Source organism: Lonchura striata, chromosome 1A (genome assembly GCF_050655825.1).
Source record: "Lonchura striata isolate lonStrDom1 chromosome 1A, ASM5065582v1, whole genome shotgun sequence".
Taxonomy (NCBI): Eukaryota; Metazoa; Chordata; class Aves; order Passeriformes; family Estrildidae; genus Lonchura; species Lonchura striata.
In genome coordinates this window covers 10,875,899-10,896,595 of record NC_140741.1, presented here as the reverse complement: position 1 = coordinate 10,896,595, position 20,697 = coordinate 10,875,899, and the positions used below count along the sequence as shown (strand labels likewise).

The following is a 20,697-nucleotide window of genomic DNA, read 5'->3' as shown; positions in this document are numbered from 1 at the left end:
TTTGATTTTTGCAAAAGGTTTTTTCCTAGGAAAACTGTATTATTAGTGCTTTGCAGTGCTGTACCAAAGGCAGTGTAGCCTTAAATCCTTATTCTACAATTTCTGGGGCATGCAGGCAGTGCTGTGTACTTGCTACTGCTTGGCTCTCATGAAATGTTCTTTGCTTTTCCTCACTATCTCCAAATAAAAAGACTTGTTGCCATCTGGCAATTGCTTTACAAGACCACTCTTCTGTTTTATGATTGCTCATTACAGGAAGCTGTTCTTGCATTTTTATATTAATTTATCAGTGTTCAGCTGCGGCAACTAGAGGGACCTATCTGTGTTTTGTGGGAGTGCTCAGAGAGTTCATGGAAAAGCAGGAGTTTGTTCCATTTATGCTTTTTTCTTTTTTTTTTTTTTCTTGTTTTTTTTTTGTGTGTGGTGTTAAATGGTTTTATTCCTGGAAACTTTTATTAGCAAGGTGTTACAGTGGATTTGTAGATGAGGTGGAATGAAAGGGGTTGAGCTCTGGGGCTTTTTGATGTTTGTTATTTGAAAGACATTGTTCAGCTGCATGCAAGATCCATTCAAAGTCGTTCAGATTAAATTAGCAAAGCATCTCAGTATCTGTCTCTGTTAGGTATGCTTAAGATGCTTCAAAAAAGGGATGATAAGAGTATTTTCAGTAAAGATACAAAGTCTAGGCATTTGTATTGGAAAACACACACTGTAATTTTAAATTATTAAATTCTAGTCTATTGCTTTAAGGACTATTAGTGTCTCACGGACTTGTCTACATGATGAAAAAGATTAGAGAAAGGACTGGTAAGATCAAGTTTCCCCACAAAACTCCAGCATGGATGTGAATCCATGTCTTACTGCTTTAACTTACATAGTTGGAGAATAGGCTTTGCTGGAGGGATGGAAGATCCCCAGGTGGGATCAGTATTTGTTCCTTTCCAATTGTTTGCCTTATTGTACTGGATCATAGGCACAGCAAGCACTGATGTCAGGCTGCATTTATTCTTACTGTGAATTTGCTCCTTCTCTTCCTGCTTTATTTCTTCTCTTACAGTAGGTCACTAAAAAAGTGTCACTGGATTTTTCACTGTTTTCATTTCTTTATATCTACTCAGATTCTGACAGTGGAATCACTCATGGCCATATGGGATATGTCTTTTCAAAGACATACACACCTACAGATGACAGCTACGGATGCCTGGCTGGCAACATCCCTGCCCTGGAGCTGATGGCTCTTTATGTAGCTGCAGCCATGCATGATTATGATCACCCAGGAAGGACCAATGCCTTCTTGGTAGCAACGAGTGCTCCTCAGGTAAATAAATCTCAGGCAGTGTTGCCGTACAGTTTGGAAGGTCTCGATGACAGCTTTTCCTTGCTAGTGGTGCCTGTGGCTTCCATTAAGCACAAAGTCTGCCAAATATTTTGAAACAGCTTTGTCAAAGTGACAGAAATAATCACTTCACTTGGGGATTGCTGGAAGGAGTCTTCTTACACCCCCTCAGTTAGCAGAGCTGCTGAGAAAGGTACTGATAAACTGTGTTAGTGAAGAAGGTAAAGCTCTGCTGACTGATAGAGGACCTGTAACTGTGGAAGAATGGAAGAATTATTCTACCAAGTAATGCACAGAAAGATGCAATAAAATAAAACATCCCATTTGTGTAGTTGAGTATGCTTTGCAAATTTATAATGCGTGGTCATAACACATTTTCTGTTGCTTCTATAGAATATGAGCAGTTTCAGTCTTTTTAATAAAGTGTTTGGAGGCAGGAAGGGGAAAATAATCTCAGTGTTATAAATGTAGAATTGAGGCTTGCCTAAGGTTACACACAAGTTGCTGCCACTCCTGAGAGTTGAATTCAGCAATTCAGAGTGACTCTTTATTGGCTTAATTATGAGGTCATCTTGCCTTGTTTTACATAGCTAACCTGCCTGGCTTCAGCACACTGTGCTGAAAAATATTTCTATTGATAAGGAAATTTAAAAAAATGCATCCTAATGATGGCAGATCAAGTAGGGATGCAGAAATTCTAGATTTACTCCCTAGCTTACAACCAAACTTCCTCTGTCACCAAGAGCAAGTTGCCTGAACTTGCTCTGGTGTCACTTTTTGTCTATGAATGGATAGAAATGCTTCTCACCCTTGCAATGTATTTCTGTGATCAAAAGCTTTGATACTCTGGCCAGGTATCTAGATTGGGAGAAGACAGGTGCTATCTTTTAAATCTAATTTTAAGAAACAAGTGCTATAGCTCTGTGCTTGTAAAAAACAGAAACGGAAGTTAGAAGATTAGCCTTTATGTACTGACTCTAGTTTGAAAATAAATTAATAGGAATTTTGTTGTTGTTGTTATTTTCTGAATGGAATTACCATCACTACGAGAGTTCAGTATCTTATTTTGGTAAAGATTTGACCCATTTTGATTTTTAGCCCTGAGATATCTGTCAGGCTGAGTACACGTTTTCAGGTTGCAAACTGCAATTTCTGCAAACTGTTTCTGTGTTTGGAATCAGTCCTACATGGACACAACTGCCTGGTGCAATGACCAAAGAGCAATAGTTCATTAAGTGAAGTTCATTCTGGCCATCAGGGAAGCACACACCTCTGTTATATTAGCCATCAACCTATGGCCCGAAACAGGATGATCCATTGCTGTGATGGTTTTGCCAAGACAGTTTTGTGTAGATGGTTTTGTGTAGATGGTTTTGCTAGGATGATTTTTGCCAAGATGGTTTTGTCAGGATGATTTTTCCAAGACGGTTTTGCGTAGATGATTTTGGGTAGATGGTTTTGCTGAGATAGTTTTGCCAAGATGGTTTTGTCAGGATGATTTTTGCTGAGATGGATTTGCCAGGATGATTTTTGCCAGGATAATTTTGCCAAGATGGTTTTCTCGAGATGGTTTTGCTGAGATGATTTTGCTAAGACGGTTTTGCCAAGATGTTCCTCAGCTGCCCCACGTTGCTTCCGCAGGCGGTGCTGTACAACGACCGCTCCGTGCTGGAGAACCACCATGCTGCTGCTGCCTGGAACCTCTTCATGTCCAGGCCAGAGTACAACTTCCTGGTCAACCTGGACCACGTGGAGTTCAAGCATTTCCGCTTCCTCGTCATCGAGGCCATTCTGGCTACTGACCTGAAGAAGCACTTTGATTTCGTTGCCAAGTTCAACGCCAAGGTGAGATCAGTTTGGGTTTCTGGGGGACAGGCAGAAAATATTGTGGTCCTTGGTTGTAGCATCCAACAAAAGAGAGTTTCTATTTCCTCTGAATGTCCTTTTGGCTGCTGTAAAATGTTGAATAATAATCTGAACTTTCTATTGGGTTTTTACTCATTTAAAGTTAGTGACACAGTGAAACACAGTGGCACATATTTACTTTTTTTTTTTCCAGAAAGTAGTTTAAGGCTAAAAATTCCACAAACTGTTTTTTACATTCTACTTTTCAAGATTGCTTTCTTGTTCATCTCCACTTAAGACCTATTAGAAAAGCACTCAGGGGAAAAATCAAAGCTGTTATTACCCAGTTTCCATAATGGCTACTTTAAGTGAATTTTTACTGATTTAGTCATACTGTTGAATTATGAAAGCAGAAATCAGAGCAGTTTTGACATTCTGTTTTCAAATGCAGTAAAAGTATGGTCTTCCTTTCCTTTCTCTTTCCAGAGAAAGGTCACTAAACCTCTTTCCTGCATGCTCCATTCAGTGAGCCATAAAATCACAACCCTGAGAAACCATTCTTAAAAACTGTTTACATTTCAACCTAACTTATTGGAAATCACCTCCTATTAAGATATTTTAATAAACTCCATCACCCATCAAAGCTTTTGGCCTGTTAACTAGATACCTGCCTTTGGAGCTGGTACTGCTTTCTTGTTCCTTGTGAGAAACCCCCAAAAACAGTGTGTTTCGTATCTAGGACCTCCTAGCTGTTTTGGTGGCATGGATAAAATGTTTTTTATCCATGTGGTATTACTTAGGATGGATCTGTATGCTGACAATTTGAAGCCTCCACGCGTATGATTGGTTTTGTTTTCCATTTCCCTGTAACATCTCTCTTTGTCAGGCTTTAAGAAGTTGTGGAGAAAGGCCCTAGATGTGGTCCAGGTAGAAAGAGAACTGATCTGTAGATCCATAAAATTCTGAGCTCATTCTGCACTCCTGCTAGTCATGTCCCCTCCAACTTTAACCTTTCTGCTTTTATTTTAGCGCAGCTGACAGTATGTATCACTTTTTCTTGTGAGAGGTATGGAAAAAATAGAGAAAAGGAAAAAGAGAGGAAATAGTTTCAGCCATGCTTAGATCAAACAGGGAAATAAGCTTATTACACACATCTTCATGCTGCAATCAAGCCATCATGATATTTTACAGTAATTTGTATTTATGCATCAGTAGGTATCAACTTCTTGAAAAATGTCATGGAAAGATTGCATTTGTTTGTTTTCCTAGTAAATGCTTTCGAACAGGTGCATCATGTGCACTTCTAATATATAATAATATATTATATTATGTATTATATTATGTATTATGTTATAGTATGTTATATATATATTATATATATTATATATTGTATATTATATTATTTATATATTATGTATTCTATTATGTTATGTTAATTATATATATTATATATATTGAATGTTCTATATAGTATATATAATATATATTCTTTATAGAATATATTATTATTCATTATATGTAGTATATATATATATATATATATACACTATATATAGAATATATAATAATGAGATTGACTTCTCATTATTCATCACAGTGTTCCTTGGTCTTCACTTATTTTTCCCTTTCCATACTGATAATTCCAGCCTGGGGTTAGCTTACCTGCTTATGCTAGTGATTTTGTGAAATAGCTAAATATCTTGTGCAATACCCCAGGTCAGATCTTCCTCTTTAGCCTGGGATGACCATCTTGGTTTCCCTTTCCCTGCCTCCCAGGTGAACGATGATGTTGGAATTGACTGGACCAACGAGAACGACCGCTTGCTGGTTTGTCAGATGTGCATCAAACTGGCCGACATCAACGGGCCTGCCAAATGCAAGGACTTGCACCTGCAGTGGACAGAAGGCATCGTCAATGAGTTTTATGAACAGGTAAAGGCATTCCAAAGCTGCCTGCCTGGTGTTCTGGAGCATGACAGTGCTGGTGGCCACTGAAGAATCACAGAGATAGAGGCAAAGAGGATGGCTAGAGACACATTAATCCATTTTTTTCCTGGAGCAGTGAAAGTCCTTTTTTCACTGAAGTTTCTGGCATGTCCTCAGAAACTTCTGGTGATGGTGTTTCTGCAGGCTGAACTGTTCAAGGCTGGCTCTGTGGACAAGCACTGGCATGGTGAACAAGTGTTCCTTTCTTTTTTTTTTTTTCCCAGTTGTCAGTCATCATGTCTGTCATTTCTCTCTTCTTTAGCACAAACCAGGTTTTAATCCTCCTTCTGTGTTCTTTCAGGACATCAGCTAGTTCTTATGGTTCTCCTCTACAGTCTCACACTTTTATTGACATGTAGTCTCCAAACGTGGACACAACACCATTGTTCATATGGTCTAAAAAGAGCAGTAGGATTGTTTCAGCTTCTCTGCAGATCACACCTCTGTTCCAGAAGCTTTATGTGCTGAGCAGGACTGCAGCACTGACTTTCAGTTCATCACAGGCCAACCACAGCTGCTCCCTGACCCATATTTCAATTTTAAGACAGCCCTTGCAGCTCTCAGAGGTTGGTCAGTACAACTGCATTAATTATGCAGGGCCATGCTGGTGGCACAAGTAAGGAGGACAGGCACAGATGGGTTTAGAAAGCCCTGAGAATGCAGCCAGGCACTGTTCCTCTCTTTCTAGGTGTAAGGGAGCCCTTAATTGAACCTAATTTTCTTATTTTAACCTATTTAGTCCTGCTGAGTGCAAGGATCAGGGCTGTTCCTACACAGTTCCTGTTTCTTGAGTGGGAACATTTTGAATGTTCTGGTCAGATTAAATTCCACATCCTTTCTTTTCCAGAAGCAAGCAGGCTAAATCACTGAACAAAACAACCCACAGGCTTCTCAGGCAGGCTCTGCAGTAATTTGGACTCGCAAACTAATCACTTCTAAAGCTTTTTCAGCTTCCCTTAAATTTACTGCACTCACAGATTGGGGAAAAAATATCCAACCAGGATTTGCTGCTACCTTCTGGAGTATGTAAAGAGACAGGGAAAGGGACATAATTCAGGCATTGACTTGAAGCTTCTTCGTTTCTTTCAAATCTCCCAAGAAAAAAAGGAAGTAAAATGAACCGTACCTATAGTATGAATATAGCTAGTTCCATCTTTGTTTTCATTTTTTTTCTTAAACAAAGAGAGGATGTCCCAAAACAACCTTCATGCCCCAAATTTTCTTTCAGGGAATGCTTTTCTCCTTCATTAGAACTCTTCCAACAAACTGTACTTGACAGTTCTAGTGATGATCATAGCTTATGTGGATGTCTAGTGCATGCAGACAGAAGCAGTTCATCAGATGTAGAATATGGCTTTGCTTTTTTCCAATAAAAGTTATATCAGACCCAATATATTCATCTCAGCAAAGCCTTGGAGAGTGAATCAGGCTTGTGAGGATACACATGTGGGAAGAGATTGTGTTATCTGTTCCACAGTATGAACCTGTGTTATTTTCCATCATTCAGAAATGGGATCCAGATAAGAGAACATTCTCTTTCTTGGGCTTGCTTTTAGCATTAAGGAGGATAAGTTAGATTCTCAGTTTCTTTTGTCTCTATTAAAAGCTGTTTTTCTTTAATGTAATATGCTACAAGAGGTGTATCAAACCATGCTTACCATGCTTTTGAGCATTAGATTTTTTCTGTGACTGGAAAAGTATTCATATTCTCATTTCTAAAAAAGAGAATTTTATGGGAAGTTTGTATTTCCCTGGAAGTATTATCAAAAAGCACACATATGTGAAGTCAGCCTATGCAGTGAAAATCATTAAATATCTTTGTTCCAATAAACACCAATTCCTTTCAAGAATTTCACTCCCATAAAAATAAAAACTGCTTATTAAAAATGTGTTGTTTCAAAATCCTGTGTCATATTGTTGCAGGATGTTTTCTTCTCTTAACATGTCCAGCATAATTATTTGAAGACAGAATAGACATATTAGAATAAAAAAAAAACACACTGCAAAATGTTTCACATAATAAATCATGTTTTAACAGAACAATAAAAAAAATTTGTAAACACTTCAACAGTTAACATTTCTCCCAGTTCACAGCTAGGACATCTCAGATATGTTTCTGTAAAGAAAAGCAAGCTGTCACCTCTTCTTAATTTGCTTGCTATTTCAAGAATGTATGGCATTTTTCAGTGTTTTATCAACACAAATATTTTGTTTTTTAATGATTGCACATAACATTTCAGGGTTGATTATTATAAAACTAGCAAACAAAACACAAGGAAATGAGATATTTGCTGTACAGACTCCAAAATTTAGCTCTCATTTTTTGGCCTTCAGCAAATACAGATACAGGCAGGGTGTTGGTCAGCTGTGAAGACCATTACTTTTGAAAAAAATTACATTATGAGGAGATAAATATAAGCAAACATAATGAAAACTGAAAATACATCTCCAAATTCTAACATATATCCCATAATATAGAACTCTGTACTGTATTACAGTGTTCAATTACATATCAGGCTTGATTAGGGAGGCTGGATATTCTTTGGGAGGGAGATGGCATCTGGTCCTGTCATGTCTGCTCAGCTGAAAGCTCACTGATATCACCAGAAGCTTTACTGTGATCAGGAATTGAGTATATCAGATTTGGCTCTGCAGTGAAGTTTTACTTTATTTTACATCATGAGAAGAGAGGAAAAAAAAATCTCATCTTATGCTTCCCTCTCTCCCCTGAGAAAGCTTCATAGGAAAGATTTACTGGTTTTGAGCAAATGAATGTCATATATTGCTTTAATTGAGATCATTCTAATAGTCACAGGAAACAAATATTTATGACCCAAAGCCAAAAGAACATCTCCAGGTTACTTTTAATTAGGATGAAATCAATAACAAAACTAGTCTGGTGAGACAGCCCTGTCTTGTAGAAGTTGTCTTATTCCCTGTAAACAAGGTTGTTGTGAACTAGCAATCACAAAGAAATGAAATAACAATTTTCAAGTTTTCACACAGTGCAAAGTTCAGGGCTAGGGGCATAGTTCTGCAGGATCATTGTTAAATTCTACCTTGTTAAATTCAGGTTATTGCTAGTGGGTTTGTGTCAGCTCCTACGAGCAAAGAGCTGTAACTGTGCCCATCTGACACAATGGCACTGTGACAATGATCTAAGAGCCAGGCTGGCATTTAGATGTTGTCCTTTCAGCATTTTTAATTGGCTGGATATGCTTTACTCCTTTTTGTGGCATGGTTTTGTTTCATTTAGCTCAGAGAAATTACGGCTGTTTTTTCCTCTCCAGGGTGATGAAGAGGCCAGCCTGGGCCTGCCCATCAGCCCTTTCATGGACCGCTCTGCTCCCCAGCTGGCACACCTCCAGGAATCCTTCATCACTCACATCGTGGGACCACTCTGTAACTCCTATGATTCAGCAGGGCTGATGCCAGGAAAATGGATAGAAGAGAGTGACGAGTCAGGAGACACTGATGAGCAAGAAGAGGAGGAAACAGCAGAAATGGAAACTTGTGAAAATGCCGAATCCAGTAAGTGGTTGACACTTCCATTTTCCATCAAATCAAGTTCTGTGTTGTGACTAAGCAGAGAGAGGCTGTGAGTTGGCCAGGTTCAGCATGGGCCTCCTCCAGAGTGACAGTGAGTCCTTGATGTCCTTTGGTGTCCTTGGCGAGGCTGTAGCCACTTACATTGTGAATGGAGATGCTCCATGGTTTCAGCACAATAAGTGTGGTTCATATCTACCACTTATTTCTGCCTTAGTTGGGGTTTCTGGTGGTAGATCGCCTGTACATGAGGGCTTTCTAGACTCTTTCAGGACTGGTGTTGATAAGACTGTAGGAATTTCAGTTGAAAAAGGGATGTTTGGGAGAAGATTTTTCAAGGAAAACACTCAGCATTTCCATGAGTTAACATGACAAACAAGAATAATAGAATGAGGATCTGAAATGCTGATGCAGTAAAGGAGTTTTTAATGATGAAATCATTTTACTGCAAATCTCTTCAAGGTAACATGGAGAAGAGTCGAAAGAGAATTGGCACTGAGCATTGCTGTGTTGTGTGCTGGGAGCTGCATCACTTGGCTAACCAGTAACCAAAGCTCATATTCTTCTGCCTCTCCTCTAGAAAGGCAACACTGACAATATTTGCTGTATTGAGTTGAAAATTTTTTACCTTGAAAGGAGATTTTAGCCACTTGTGGAAGTGATTTTTAAGAGAAAACACTGCAGGTGTAGACCTCTTTGTTTTATCATTTTAATCTTGCATTACCTTTTTCTTTCTTTTAGGTTCTTTCTCCCTCTGAATTTTCTACTACTGTTCCTTTATTTCCCTCCTCTGAGTTATCTTTCTCTCTGTCCCCTGTATCCAGAAGTTTTAGGAAACAGCAGTCAAAAGTGCACTCACGAAATACCAATACTTTTTCACTCAACAGCCTCACTTTTTCTGTTCTTTCCCACATATGTTCTTTCATGCCCTGCCTGGGTATCACCCCTGTTTTCTGTTGGGAAAGCTGACAAAGATTTGATGAGTGCAGTAAGTCACTTATGGATGTGGAACTAAAATTTATGTCTCTTGATGTGCAGAATTAACCTTTTATCTCTAGTAAGATTCAGAGGTAAACAGTTTGTATTTTAGAAGTAATTGCTATTTTTCACACACACACACACACACACACACTCTTGCACATATTTTAGGTTTGGCACGTTCACATGCACAAAAAAGTCTTGTAGAGAATGGTAAACATCAAATAATGTAACACACAAGGGTTAATCTGATCCTTATGATCTCCTTATGATCTATCAGTTCTGTAACAGGCAGAGCCACATGTTTGTGGCAGATTGGCCTTTATGGAAATGCCTGCTAGGAGGAAATGTATGGAACTGGTGATTAACCCAAAGCCTGAAACTGATACTGCTGTGTTAACAAAAAAATATGAATTATGTTCTCATATATCCATGATGTCTGTAACCTTACTCTGAAATCCTTGGTTCCCTTTCATTTAGTATCTCTATTCACTTATCTTATGTATCAGCATTAGTGGAGTCAAATAATGCTGTTTTCAGGTTAAAAGCACTGATCATTATTAACCTTTTTCACATTGCAAACAGACTGATTTTAGTGGTCTTCTGTTTTCTTTTTTACCCTGTTCTAGTACCTTAATAGTACTAGACCTGGTGTTTTTACTATGGTTTGAAAACTGTGGTTTTCAAAGCTTTAAAAATTAATGTATCAGAAGTTTTGAAATATTCAAATATTCAATGAAACAATAAAAGGCTGAGATATCAGATGCACAGACATTAAGACTGGTATACATGTTGATAAAGATGTTTTGATGACAACGCCTTTGAGGCAGATAGAAATATAATTGTGGCAGAAAACACTTCATCTAGGTCCTGATAATTCACGGAAACAGTTGAGATCAATTTAAGGCTATAACCTTGAAGTAGCTTTAAATAATTTTTTTTTTACTATACAGGAGCGCGTACTTTCCCTGAAAGTCTTATGCAAGTATAAGAAGTAAACAGACTCAGTCTTTAGTGATTCAGACACATTTGAACACCACAGCAAGTGTCTGCAGAGAGCAGCAAGATGTGGGGTCGCCTGGGAAACCCAGGAGAGAATGTCCTGCTGTAGCATTGGCAGCTTAGGGGCTTCTTATTAGTGCTAAACCTGAAGGTTTCCTACAGGGAACCAAGGGTTTTCTAATGAAGGATTGAATTGGATTTGGTCTGTGCTCAGTGAAAAGCTCTTTGTTTCCAGTTCAAAAGCTTCAAGAGCTAAACATTTTGGATCCTGACACAGACATACTTTAGGCAACCTGCAAATACTAATCCACGCAAATTTATTTGGTGCAAAATATTCCTCTACGTCACCTTCTTTAAAGAGAAATCAGCAGTTGTCTTTGGAGGGGTTATTATTTCAGTTCTGTCATGGCCATTGTCACTGCTAATGACCAGAAAAATTTTTCAAACTTTGTATTGCTAAGGAGTTAAGAATCTGTGTTGGACAGGGTATATTGACAGGGAAAAAACACCCTTCAGACAGCAAAACACTTGTAGTGTCAGCTGTGTCAGGAGCCGTGAGAACCACCAGGGACAAAACCACTTTATAGGCTGAGAGCAGGGCCCTGATGCTTCAAAACCGAAGAGAAGCAAGTTCTCTGTGATAGTATTTGGCTGTATGAGTGCTTCTTTAGTGCTCAGGCTGGTGCCAGAGCAATGTTGTGCTTAAGCTTTAAGGTCATCTCCACCACGATGGTGGAGTGATGGGTGACTTTGAAAATGCAACATAGGAAAACAAAAATCAGGATTTTTTTTTCCAAGGACAAGCACAGTGCACAGAATTGAAAGTGTGATGATCAGAGTCTTTAAGAACTTGATGTAAAATGAGCAGAAACAGCTCAGCAATGTGTTTTATGCATAATCACTCAAAGGCTAGATAGCTCTGTAAGCAACTGAGTCAGGCACAACATGCAGCCTTGGGATACAATGAAGCTGGGGATAAAACTGTGCAGGAAACCAGTTTGCTTTCCCCAGAATCTGGAGAGGCACAGCTTCCTGAATTTTAACACTGTTCAAATGTTGGGGTTTAAAAATCTGTCATAGCACACTCTGTCTGCTTCCGGTGCCTTCAGTTGCTTTTCCTTCTCCAGTAGAAACCAGTACGCTAATGTCACATGGTGTTTTACAGGAAAGAAGAAGTTCAAGAGGAGGAAAATCTACTGCCAGATCACTCAGCACCTGCTTCAGAACCACAAGATGTGGCAGAAAGTGATTGAGGATGAGGAGAGGTTAGCCGGGTCAGAGAAGCAAGGTACAGAGCAATCCCCACTGCACCAATCTTCAGAACAAATCCAGGCCATCAGGGAGGAGGAGGAGGAGAAAGGGAAGTCCAAGAAGGATGAAGAGGAGAACACAACTGTAGAACCAAACCAATGACAATATTTACAGCAGTATTTTAAGACAGATTGACTCGTGCACAGACTCTTTCTCAAGCCAGCACAGCATTTAGACACAACACTGTAGAAGTATGGGATAATGCACCTACAGCTGTTTAATTTGTTTCTCTTTCCTTTTTATGGTGAGGTACATTGTTTAAACTCCTATGCTCAAGGAAGCTTTCACACTGCAACACCGGCTTTACAGACTTTCTTTGAAGAGATTTGGGGGTGGGTGGAATTATATAAATATATATATATATATAGCCAGGGTTATTGGCTGCACACTTCAGCAAAATACATTTAATGATATATTATGGTCACTGTGATATTTACAGGAGAAAGTTATCTGAGCAAATGCTGCTTCTGAAGCACATTTGCAGTTAACAGTAAGGTACCAGTTAAGTAGCTTTTTGCTCTTAATGCTGAGGGATAAAAGTTCCAAAGCTTTATATGAATGCTGATATATCCTGCCAACACATATGTGTGAGTGAGGGGGTGTTTGCAAGTGTGAGTGGATGTGATGAAATACAGCATGGTCTGAGTTCTTACCACACTAGCTGTAGCACACGTCCCAGCACACCACAACAAACAGAAGGCCAGAATTGTAAAGAATTCGTGCCTGCAAGGGAACAATTTTGGGGAGCTTTGCTTTCCCATAGCCCTCCACTCCCAGTTGCACTCCAGCTGCGGGCAGCCTCCATCCAGCAGCAGCCCAGGCGCTGCTCTGTTCCCTACCCAGCTGTGCTGGCATCACCTCTTCCTCCTCCTCCTCGGCAGCCCCTGGACTGCTGGCAAAGGGGATGTGCCAGGAGGGCTGTTTGCAAAGGGGGAATGCATGGCACAGCAATCCGTGCCCCTGGAGGAGGCTGGCCCTGCCTGTACCTGTGCAAGGTGAGCGGCGGTGCAGGGCCGCGCGTGTGTTTGGGCAGGAGAACGTGGGGGCACACCGTCCTCTTCTGCCCTCACCCCTGCCTCTGGGTGGCCAAATGTGTCATTTGAGTACAAAGCTAAACTGCTGGGAGACAAAGGAAAGGAGTGTGAGGGCCAGGGCATTCCCCAGAAGAAGGCAAAGGATGCCTCAGGAGCTGCAGGGGACAGTCCTGCGTGGGCTGGGCACTCGGTGTCCCAGGATCTGCTCACCTGGCTTTTCAGTGTGAGGTGCTGCATGGGAGCAGTTTGTTGCTGGCATTCTGCTTAGGAGCAGCATGTTTGATCCCACCAATATATTTTTCCTTCTTTCTTCTTTTTTTTATTTTTTTTAACCGAAAGAAAAAGATCGGGCCTGTAAGAACAGCAGATCTTTTTTGTTGTTGTTCTGTTCATTTGTTTTCTCTGTTGTTTATGCTGTGAGCCAAATGTCTATTTAAAAGGTTGGATATTCACTTTCAATATTTTATTTCACAATATATTTGTCAATTATTAGCAATCTAGATGTAAATATGGAAAAATTTTTATGGGTTCCTGTAGATAATGATATCTTTAAGAAAAAAAAAAAAAAGAAAAAGAAAAAAAGGGAAAAGTTGTTTTGTAAAGATAATTTTTTAAAAAATAAATACAAAAACATTTTTATACAGTGTAGCCATTTCCAAACCCCACAAAGTCTTGAGTAATCTGTATGGACCCTTCTGGGAAGCCAGGGGTCTACAGGATCAAGGCTTTAAAATATTAATGCTCTTGGGGACTGGCAGCACCAAACAATACCCCACAACTTAGAGAATTGTTCCCACAGAAAGTTATATATATAAACTTCAGTATCTCTCAGAACTCCTTCAATTATGTATGCTTTTTCTACTTTGATTCTGCAGCCCATTACCATGAAGAGGTTTGCTTGTAAGAATAAGATTCCTTGTGAAAGGCAGAGTTTGTAAAAGTCCTTTCTGTGTTGAATTTCTGACATTGCACCCATCACTTTTTGCTATTGTTACACATTCACCACATTTCATCAACCTGTTGACATCTCCCCACAATGTTGGAAAACATTCTCTATAAAAGCCAATCACAGGTGTGTTATCACTTCAGAGCTCCCTCTTGCTTTGCATTTCTGTCAGAATGAGGTTTTGCTCAGAAGAGGATTTGGGGTTTTTGCTGATTGCATTTTCCTGATATTGTCCTGTGCTCCTCTTGCCAGTAGAAAATATATTTGCCTTTCCAGCAGAGTGACTGGCCAGGTTCTGAATGTTCTAATTAGCAGGAATATTTAGGAAATGTTTTCCAGTGAAATCAGGAATGCAATGATCCAAATCACACTGCTATTTTAAAGGGAAAGGACACAGCAGAATTCATTCAAAAGAAAAAAGATGTCTCCAAGATCTTAACAAGTCTCCACCAATTCCAGCTTGCATTGTTTTCATATCTCTTCAGTCACTCTGATCATTTTATTTGGGCTTTTCTTGGTATGCATACCTTTTGGTATGAGAAGGTTTTATTATGCCTCATTCTATAATTTAAAAATTACATTTACAGAGATGCTTTAAAATGTCACATCTCCAAGCACTTCTTTCTCAATTTTCAGTGCATAATCACTGCAATTGGATTTTAATATTGGGGTTTATATTGATTTTGCTGAAAGAGGAAAGAAATTCTATTGCAGCAAGTGTTAGTGGGTACCCAGTTGGTAAAATTATGAAAAAGCATTCAAGAATGAAGCAAAATCCTGTAAGCAGAGTTTCAAATATGCCTCTAAAATGGCACACATAAGGGTTGAGAAAAACTAAGAGTAACTAAGAAAAGTTATCTAAAAATGTGCTGAAATGAAAGCATTATATTTTTCTAGTCATCCTTTTTGATTGCCATTAAGTAAAATTAGTGTCAGCTTCTAATTTGTTTTTCTGCATTGCCAAGGCAGCTGTTAGAAATTGATACACCATTGCTACCCCAGCCTGTTTATGGGAACAGTCATTGAACTGGACCTTTATGGTGAAGAAATTGCTGACGGACTTCAAATGAGAATGATTGTTGTTTTTATTCAAACTAGAAAGAAATTCCAGTGAAGAAACTGAAGTGGCTGTGAGTGCTCAGCTTGGTAAGAGGTGACTTTTCTTCCCACTTCAAATAGTTAGTAATCCAATTTCTGCAGGTGGTCCCTCCTTATGAATCTGATTCTCAGTCTTTGAAGTACCTGTTTGGCAGGCAATGATCAGGAGATCTCCAGGTTGGCTTAGATATAACACAAAAGAAATTACCAGAGAGATTTTATGTCAAGAATGTGAAAAACTTCTTTTTTTGTGTGTGTGCTTTGGGGTTCATAGATAATGAAGCAGGTAGTTTAGAGGGCTTTATAATATTTTCCAGTCCAAAGGAGGCAAAACTTTTCACCTGCAGTTACATCAGCCTTTTGGAAGCAGAAGGTTTTCCACTTTGTGTAGTCCTTTGGTGTTGCAAGCACCAAATAATTCACAGCCTAAGAAATATTTTAGGAAGAAAAAACAAATAAAGTAAAATTAATTGTGTTCAATCAGCAGAATCCTCTTGTTTTAGTTGGGATGTTTACAATGTTGATATATATTTCTGGTGCATACCATATGTAATGCAGTGTGGTAGACACTAAAGAAAGCAACCCCCATTTTAAACAGTGTTTTGCAGTGTCAAACCTAAAGTACTTCAGTTTTCTGTTCTTTAAAAACAAGGGGAGAAAGACTAGATTATTTTTTTTCCATTTGGATGTTTTGTTTTCCCCACTTTAATGGCACTTGGTGTCTGATCCTGTTCCCTTCTAGTCTAGAAGTTTCCCTGAAATACTTTTGCAGTCCTTGCAGCTCCCAGTGCAGTGGACAAAAGGACTCTGTGTGTCAGATAGCAATCACATGTAAACACTTTTGTCCCTATATTGGCACTTTTGTTGATAACTAATAGTGTTTACCATGGAATATAACTTTTCTCCTTACACTTGCGTTGCAGAGGAAACACATGGAAGTAGAGAAGTGTGAAAGCCCCAAACAATTTAATTACATTTTCTTTTAGGGGGAGTGTAAGACATTAGCTTCTAAAGAAACTAAAAACGCTGTGTCTAAAATAGTTTCAAATTTTCAAAAGGCCATAGTTTACTATGCTCTATATTTATGCTCTAATTCTAAAATCTTGGTTTGTTTTTAGCTAATGTGCAGAGCAGTTTGACACTTGTCTCTGAAAATCATCTACTCCCTCCAGTAGGAAGATGGTGTTTGATGAGATGTTGCAAGCTGTGCATCAGAAGTGAGTTGCAACAATCTATGGAAAAGGGATTTTACTATGCTTTTGGCAGGATTTTGGATGGCCTCCATCTGTGAATGAAATCTTTTACACAGAGCTGTGTCCCCAAAGCCCTCCCCATGACATCATGCAGGGTGCTGGTTCTCATAGCAAACGTGGTCATATTATGGCAGGAAATGGTTCCCAGGGAAGATGTAATTTGAGAAGGCTTTTGTTAATAATTCAAGGCTAGTTTTTATCAGTTTTTATTCAACATCACATGTGAACTTCTCTTTGCATCATCATCTGCCTAAAGATGGATTTAGGTCTTTACCATTAGTGTACCACTGTCAGAATTTCTTAAGATCCTGGTGGTCTGAATCTGGAAGAAAATTAAGGCTACAGAGGTTCAAATAGATGCTTTTAAAGGTACCATTTGGCATCTAAGCAAATTTCCCTCCCAAGTCCCATTCTCTGCATTCCATGCTGGACATAAAGTTCATTTGTTTCCTTTAAAAATTCTAAATTTCTGTCACAACCTGAGCCTAGCTGGACTTGGAATCCTAGAGGATTTGGTCAGCTTTCAAAATGAACCCTAAGCATTTTTGAGAGCTTAGCCATGAGTCTAATGCAGCACCAGCTTTGTGGTTGGTGCTGGTTGTTAATGAAGTACTCGTGCAAAGTCCATGCAAGTCCTCCCACAGCTGAGATGTTCCAGCATCTCATGGGAGGAAGGAAGGGTTCAGTTTAAGGATGAGAAGTTGCTGAGCATCCCAGGGCCTCATGGGTAGAAGATTAGACAGAAGCACATTGCCAGAGTGGAGGATACACCTCTCTGCAGGCACTAAGGGCTGCCTGCTCTGCCCAGCCTCAGCCCTGGACGTTGGCACTAGAACTTGGGAATTCCTCAGCTGGCAGCTCAGAGCTGGGGTAATGGGTCCTCGAGTTGATGGGGTTGTACACAGGCAGGAAGGAAGTGAAACCTGCATTTTGTGGGAAGGAGGAAGGGAAATCATAGTCCATTATCAAATAGATTTTATAAAACAAAATTTCTTTTCCTTTTCTTTCAAAAGAATAGGGTATCTGGGAAATTAATTTATGTTTGATGTTGCAATATTAGTCAAAATGATAGCAGTGTTAAAGAGAAGATAATTATTCCCATTAATTAAAGCAGGAGAGTCTTCTTTTTTTCCTGTTTTTCAGTGAATCAACAAGTAAGAACGTCCAGGGATCTTGAAGAACAATGCATGTTAAGTGATTTGGAACAGATGAAAGAATAATAGAAATTAGGTGACAGCTGTCTTAAAAAACATTGGAAGAGCTTGCAATATTACTGATTATTGAAGTTAAACTTTGATTTAGACCAAAATAGCACCAGTACTTTTGAGAGCAATTTAATGTGATAGATCTTTCTTTGAATTTAATCAATTTCTTTTAGCAAAACAACATTTCTCTGCAGGTAAATTCAAAGCAGGGTTTAGCTCCTGCTGTTGTAGATATTGATTCCCAGTGTTGGAGGGAGCAGTGTGAGAATTATTCTCCATTTACAACCTAATTATGATTTATTCAGAAGCCATTAGTGGGATTTTCCTGACAGGCAGGTGTTTTTTTTGATGAAAAATGCATCTCCCCACCTCAGCAAGATGCAGATGTCACCTGAGGTGAGCACCTACCTGAGCTCCTCCGGAGCCTGGGGGCAGAACAGTGCTGGTGTATTTCTGGAGAGTTCCATCTTCACAGTGACAAAAGGCAAGAGCTCGAGCTAGTTAACAACACTTCTCTGATAAAAGTGAAACAGTAAGCATTGTGCAGTCTGAAACCCTGCCAGTGTCACCGAGGTGTGTGATAAGCATTCAAACACACTCAGACATTCCCCTGGGTGCTTTGCTCCTGTGAAACTGCTGGTGAGTTCAGGTAAAGCCAGCTGGCCTTGGGTGTGGTCTGTCAAGCTGAAGGGTGTAGTAAAAAATAATTTTTGACTGAAGTTGTTTAATTCCTCTTGTCAAGGAAAGCTTTGCTTGGTGCAAGAGGAGGGAAAAAAAAAAAAAAAAACTAATATTTCATTTGAGCTTTTCAGGTCGCCAGTCTGTGCCAGTGGTTTCTTGATTCCAAAGCTGTGTGTGCAGTATGTCTGAGATGTGGGAATGGGGCAGCAGAGGAGAATTGTTCTGCCCTGGATGCCATAGGGAGTCTCTGTGCTCTGGGGAGCACCACTGAAACCTGCAGGTGTGAAAAGAGCAGTGAATTAGCTGGGAAAACCCAAATATTCCTGTTTTCTTTGTGGAAGCATAAGGGCAGGTATACAGGACTTTGCCACAGCTGCAAGCCATGTGTCGTTTTATGGCTGACTTCTCTTGTCCTGAGGCAAAACCATGGAAATCAGATCAAATAATAGCTCAGTTTTCAACACTGTCTTCCTCCACCACAGCAAACGCTTATAAACAATTGATGTGAATTAGCAACTGCTCTTTGCTCCTAAGTATTTATTTAAGGGGTTTGGGAGATTTTGGTGGTGCTTTTAATTTTTCTCCTCTGACCCTAGTCATTTTCACCCAAGGCTTTCTTAAAAAAGAATAAAAAATAAAAAAGCTCTGTGATGTGCTCAGAGGGAAAACAGTGAGGGGTTTGCCATGTTTGTACATACTGCTCTAGGTAGAAAGGCTGCTAAAGTCTGTTAAAGCTGATTTTCCATCTCAAAATTCCTGCCTGATCCTGAAACACAACGAAAACCTGTATTTGAATGCAAAATGTTCATTTGTAGGTGTTTGTAAACCTTGATACAGTACTGCAGGTGGTGTCCCAAAAGATCAAACACGATGTTAATTACTGCTCTGTGATGTTGATGATATCTTTAATAGTTCAACCATGTCAGCGTACTTTTGATCATTACTTTTCTAAAGTTAAGTCTTCTTCTCTTGAACAATCAATATCAGATGTTTGCATGATGGAAAGTAATTTAAGTTCACTTTTAAAAAAGCCGTGATTCATACTGTGGGTTACGTTTGTTAACATTTTCACTGATGGGTGGCAGTTTTTTTTTCCTTTTTAGTGCTTTTGATAGAAGAACATCTAGGATATTTTCCAACAAAACCACATATTTTCACCTTTGCCTCCAGTTGTGGAAGAAATACCTTCCAAAAGTAATTCTTTTCCAATACAGTTTGGCCTGTCTGGGTAACGATATGCAATTATGTATATCACATAGAAGATGTGATTGAAAAAATTAAAAATCCCATTTTGGTAAAGTAATCAAGAAATTAACCTAGCAAGATTACAACCCTTTATAAATTAAAATCTTTGGTGTGCCAATATAATTGAAGGACCAGATTTGAGGGCAAAATTATACGAATTTTTTATTTTAAAATTGACAACAGGCCAGACAATTTTTTTTTTTTTTTTTTTTTTTTTTTACTTCAGGGAACACTGAGAAATTTGGTCATTTTACATCCTTTTCTGTGAGAATTGACTCCTGGTCTGGGACCTTGGGGCAAAATTATTTAATGATGCTTATTCAGACTCAGCTACAGTAGCAAGTTTCCACAAATCACTCATGTACTACAAATTTAATCCCTCCTTGATTTTTTTTCACTTCAAAAGGTGAGAAAAAAAACGGGGGGAGTGTAATTTTATACGGCTCTATTTGAAAAAGGGTTTTGTGTACCTTTATAATTCTTTTCAAGCAATATTTTAAAAAATAACTGCCAGCCAAAGTGGCAATGCAGAAAAGTGCCATCTTGTTTAGGATTTGTACACACCAGTTTTTAACACAGTGTTCTTTTCACTAAGTACTACATACGTTAATTTATATTTATATATTGTCAATATTGTTGTAACCAAGCTTCTCCTTTCTAAACACTTCAGGAACAAGGCCTTGTATTTTTAGGTGATTTTAATAAACAGAATAATTCTTTTCCTTTCACTAGTATCTTGCACTCAATACATGTAGCAATACTTAATATATTCTCTTCACAAGTATTTGTTAAGTGATTTAGTTAATGGCTGGTAAATGTTTTGTACAAAATAGATTCTGTACAGGAAAAAAAATCTTTTAGATAAACATTATTTATTTTTACTGTTTTGTAAGTTAGACACTATAATGAAGCTCCTTTTTGCCAGAATTACTGGAAGTGCCTCTTGGTAAAATGTATTATACAGTAAATATGTATTCAAAATTATTAGAAATACTTGTCACAAAATGAACAATGTGGATGTTGCAATGTGAAGACAAATGTACAACATAAATATAATTCTGTGGTATCCCGTTGGCTGTGTTTCTTTTTCCTATACTGAACAAAATTGCTTTAGGTGCCCAGCTTTCAGTTTAAGCATCAGACCACAAAGGACTTGTACCCTCTTTAGACTCTGATTCAAATCCAGTGAAAGCTTGTATACACTGAATTACCATTTTAGCTGCCAGCCCTG

At 38.8% G+C, this 20,697-nt stretch overlaps 1 protein-coding gene across 2 annotated transcripts in view; it reads left to right on the top strand.

Moving 5' to 3' along the window:
• Nucleotides 1-20,537, top strand: part of PDE3A (phosphodiesterase 3A) — a 235,569-nt gene extending 215,032 nt beyond the window's left edge. For both annotated transcript variants that reach the window (XM_085569555.1, XM_077783258.2), the window contains exons 12-16: nucleotides 1,119-1,318; nucleotides 2,978-3,181; nucleotides 4,958-5,113; nucleotides 8,458-8,698; nucleotides 11,859-20,537. In XM_085569555.1, coding sequence (XP_085425681.1) covers nucleotides 1,119-1,318; nucleotides 2,978-3,181; nucleotides 4,958-5,113; nucleotides 8,458-8,698; nucleotides 11,859-12,106 — 1,049 coding nt within the window. In that variant the 3' untranslated portion in view covers nucleotides 12,107-20,537. The remainder of the gene's footprint in view (nucleotides 1-1,118; nucleotides 1,319-2,977; nucleotides 3,182-4,957; nucleotides 5,114-8,457; nucleotides 8,699-11,858) is intronic.
• Nucleotides 20,538-20,697: the final 160 nt, after the last annotated feature.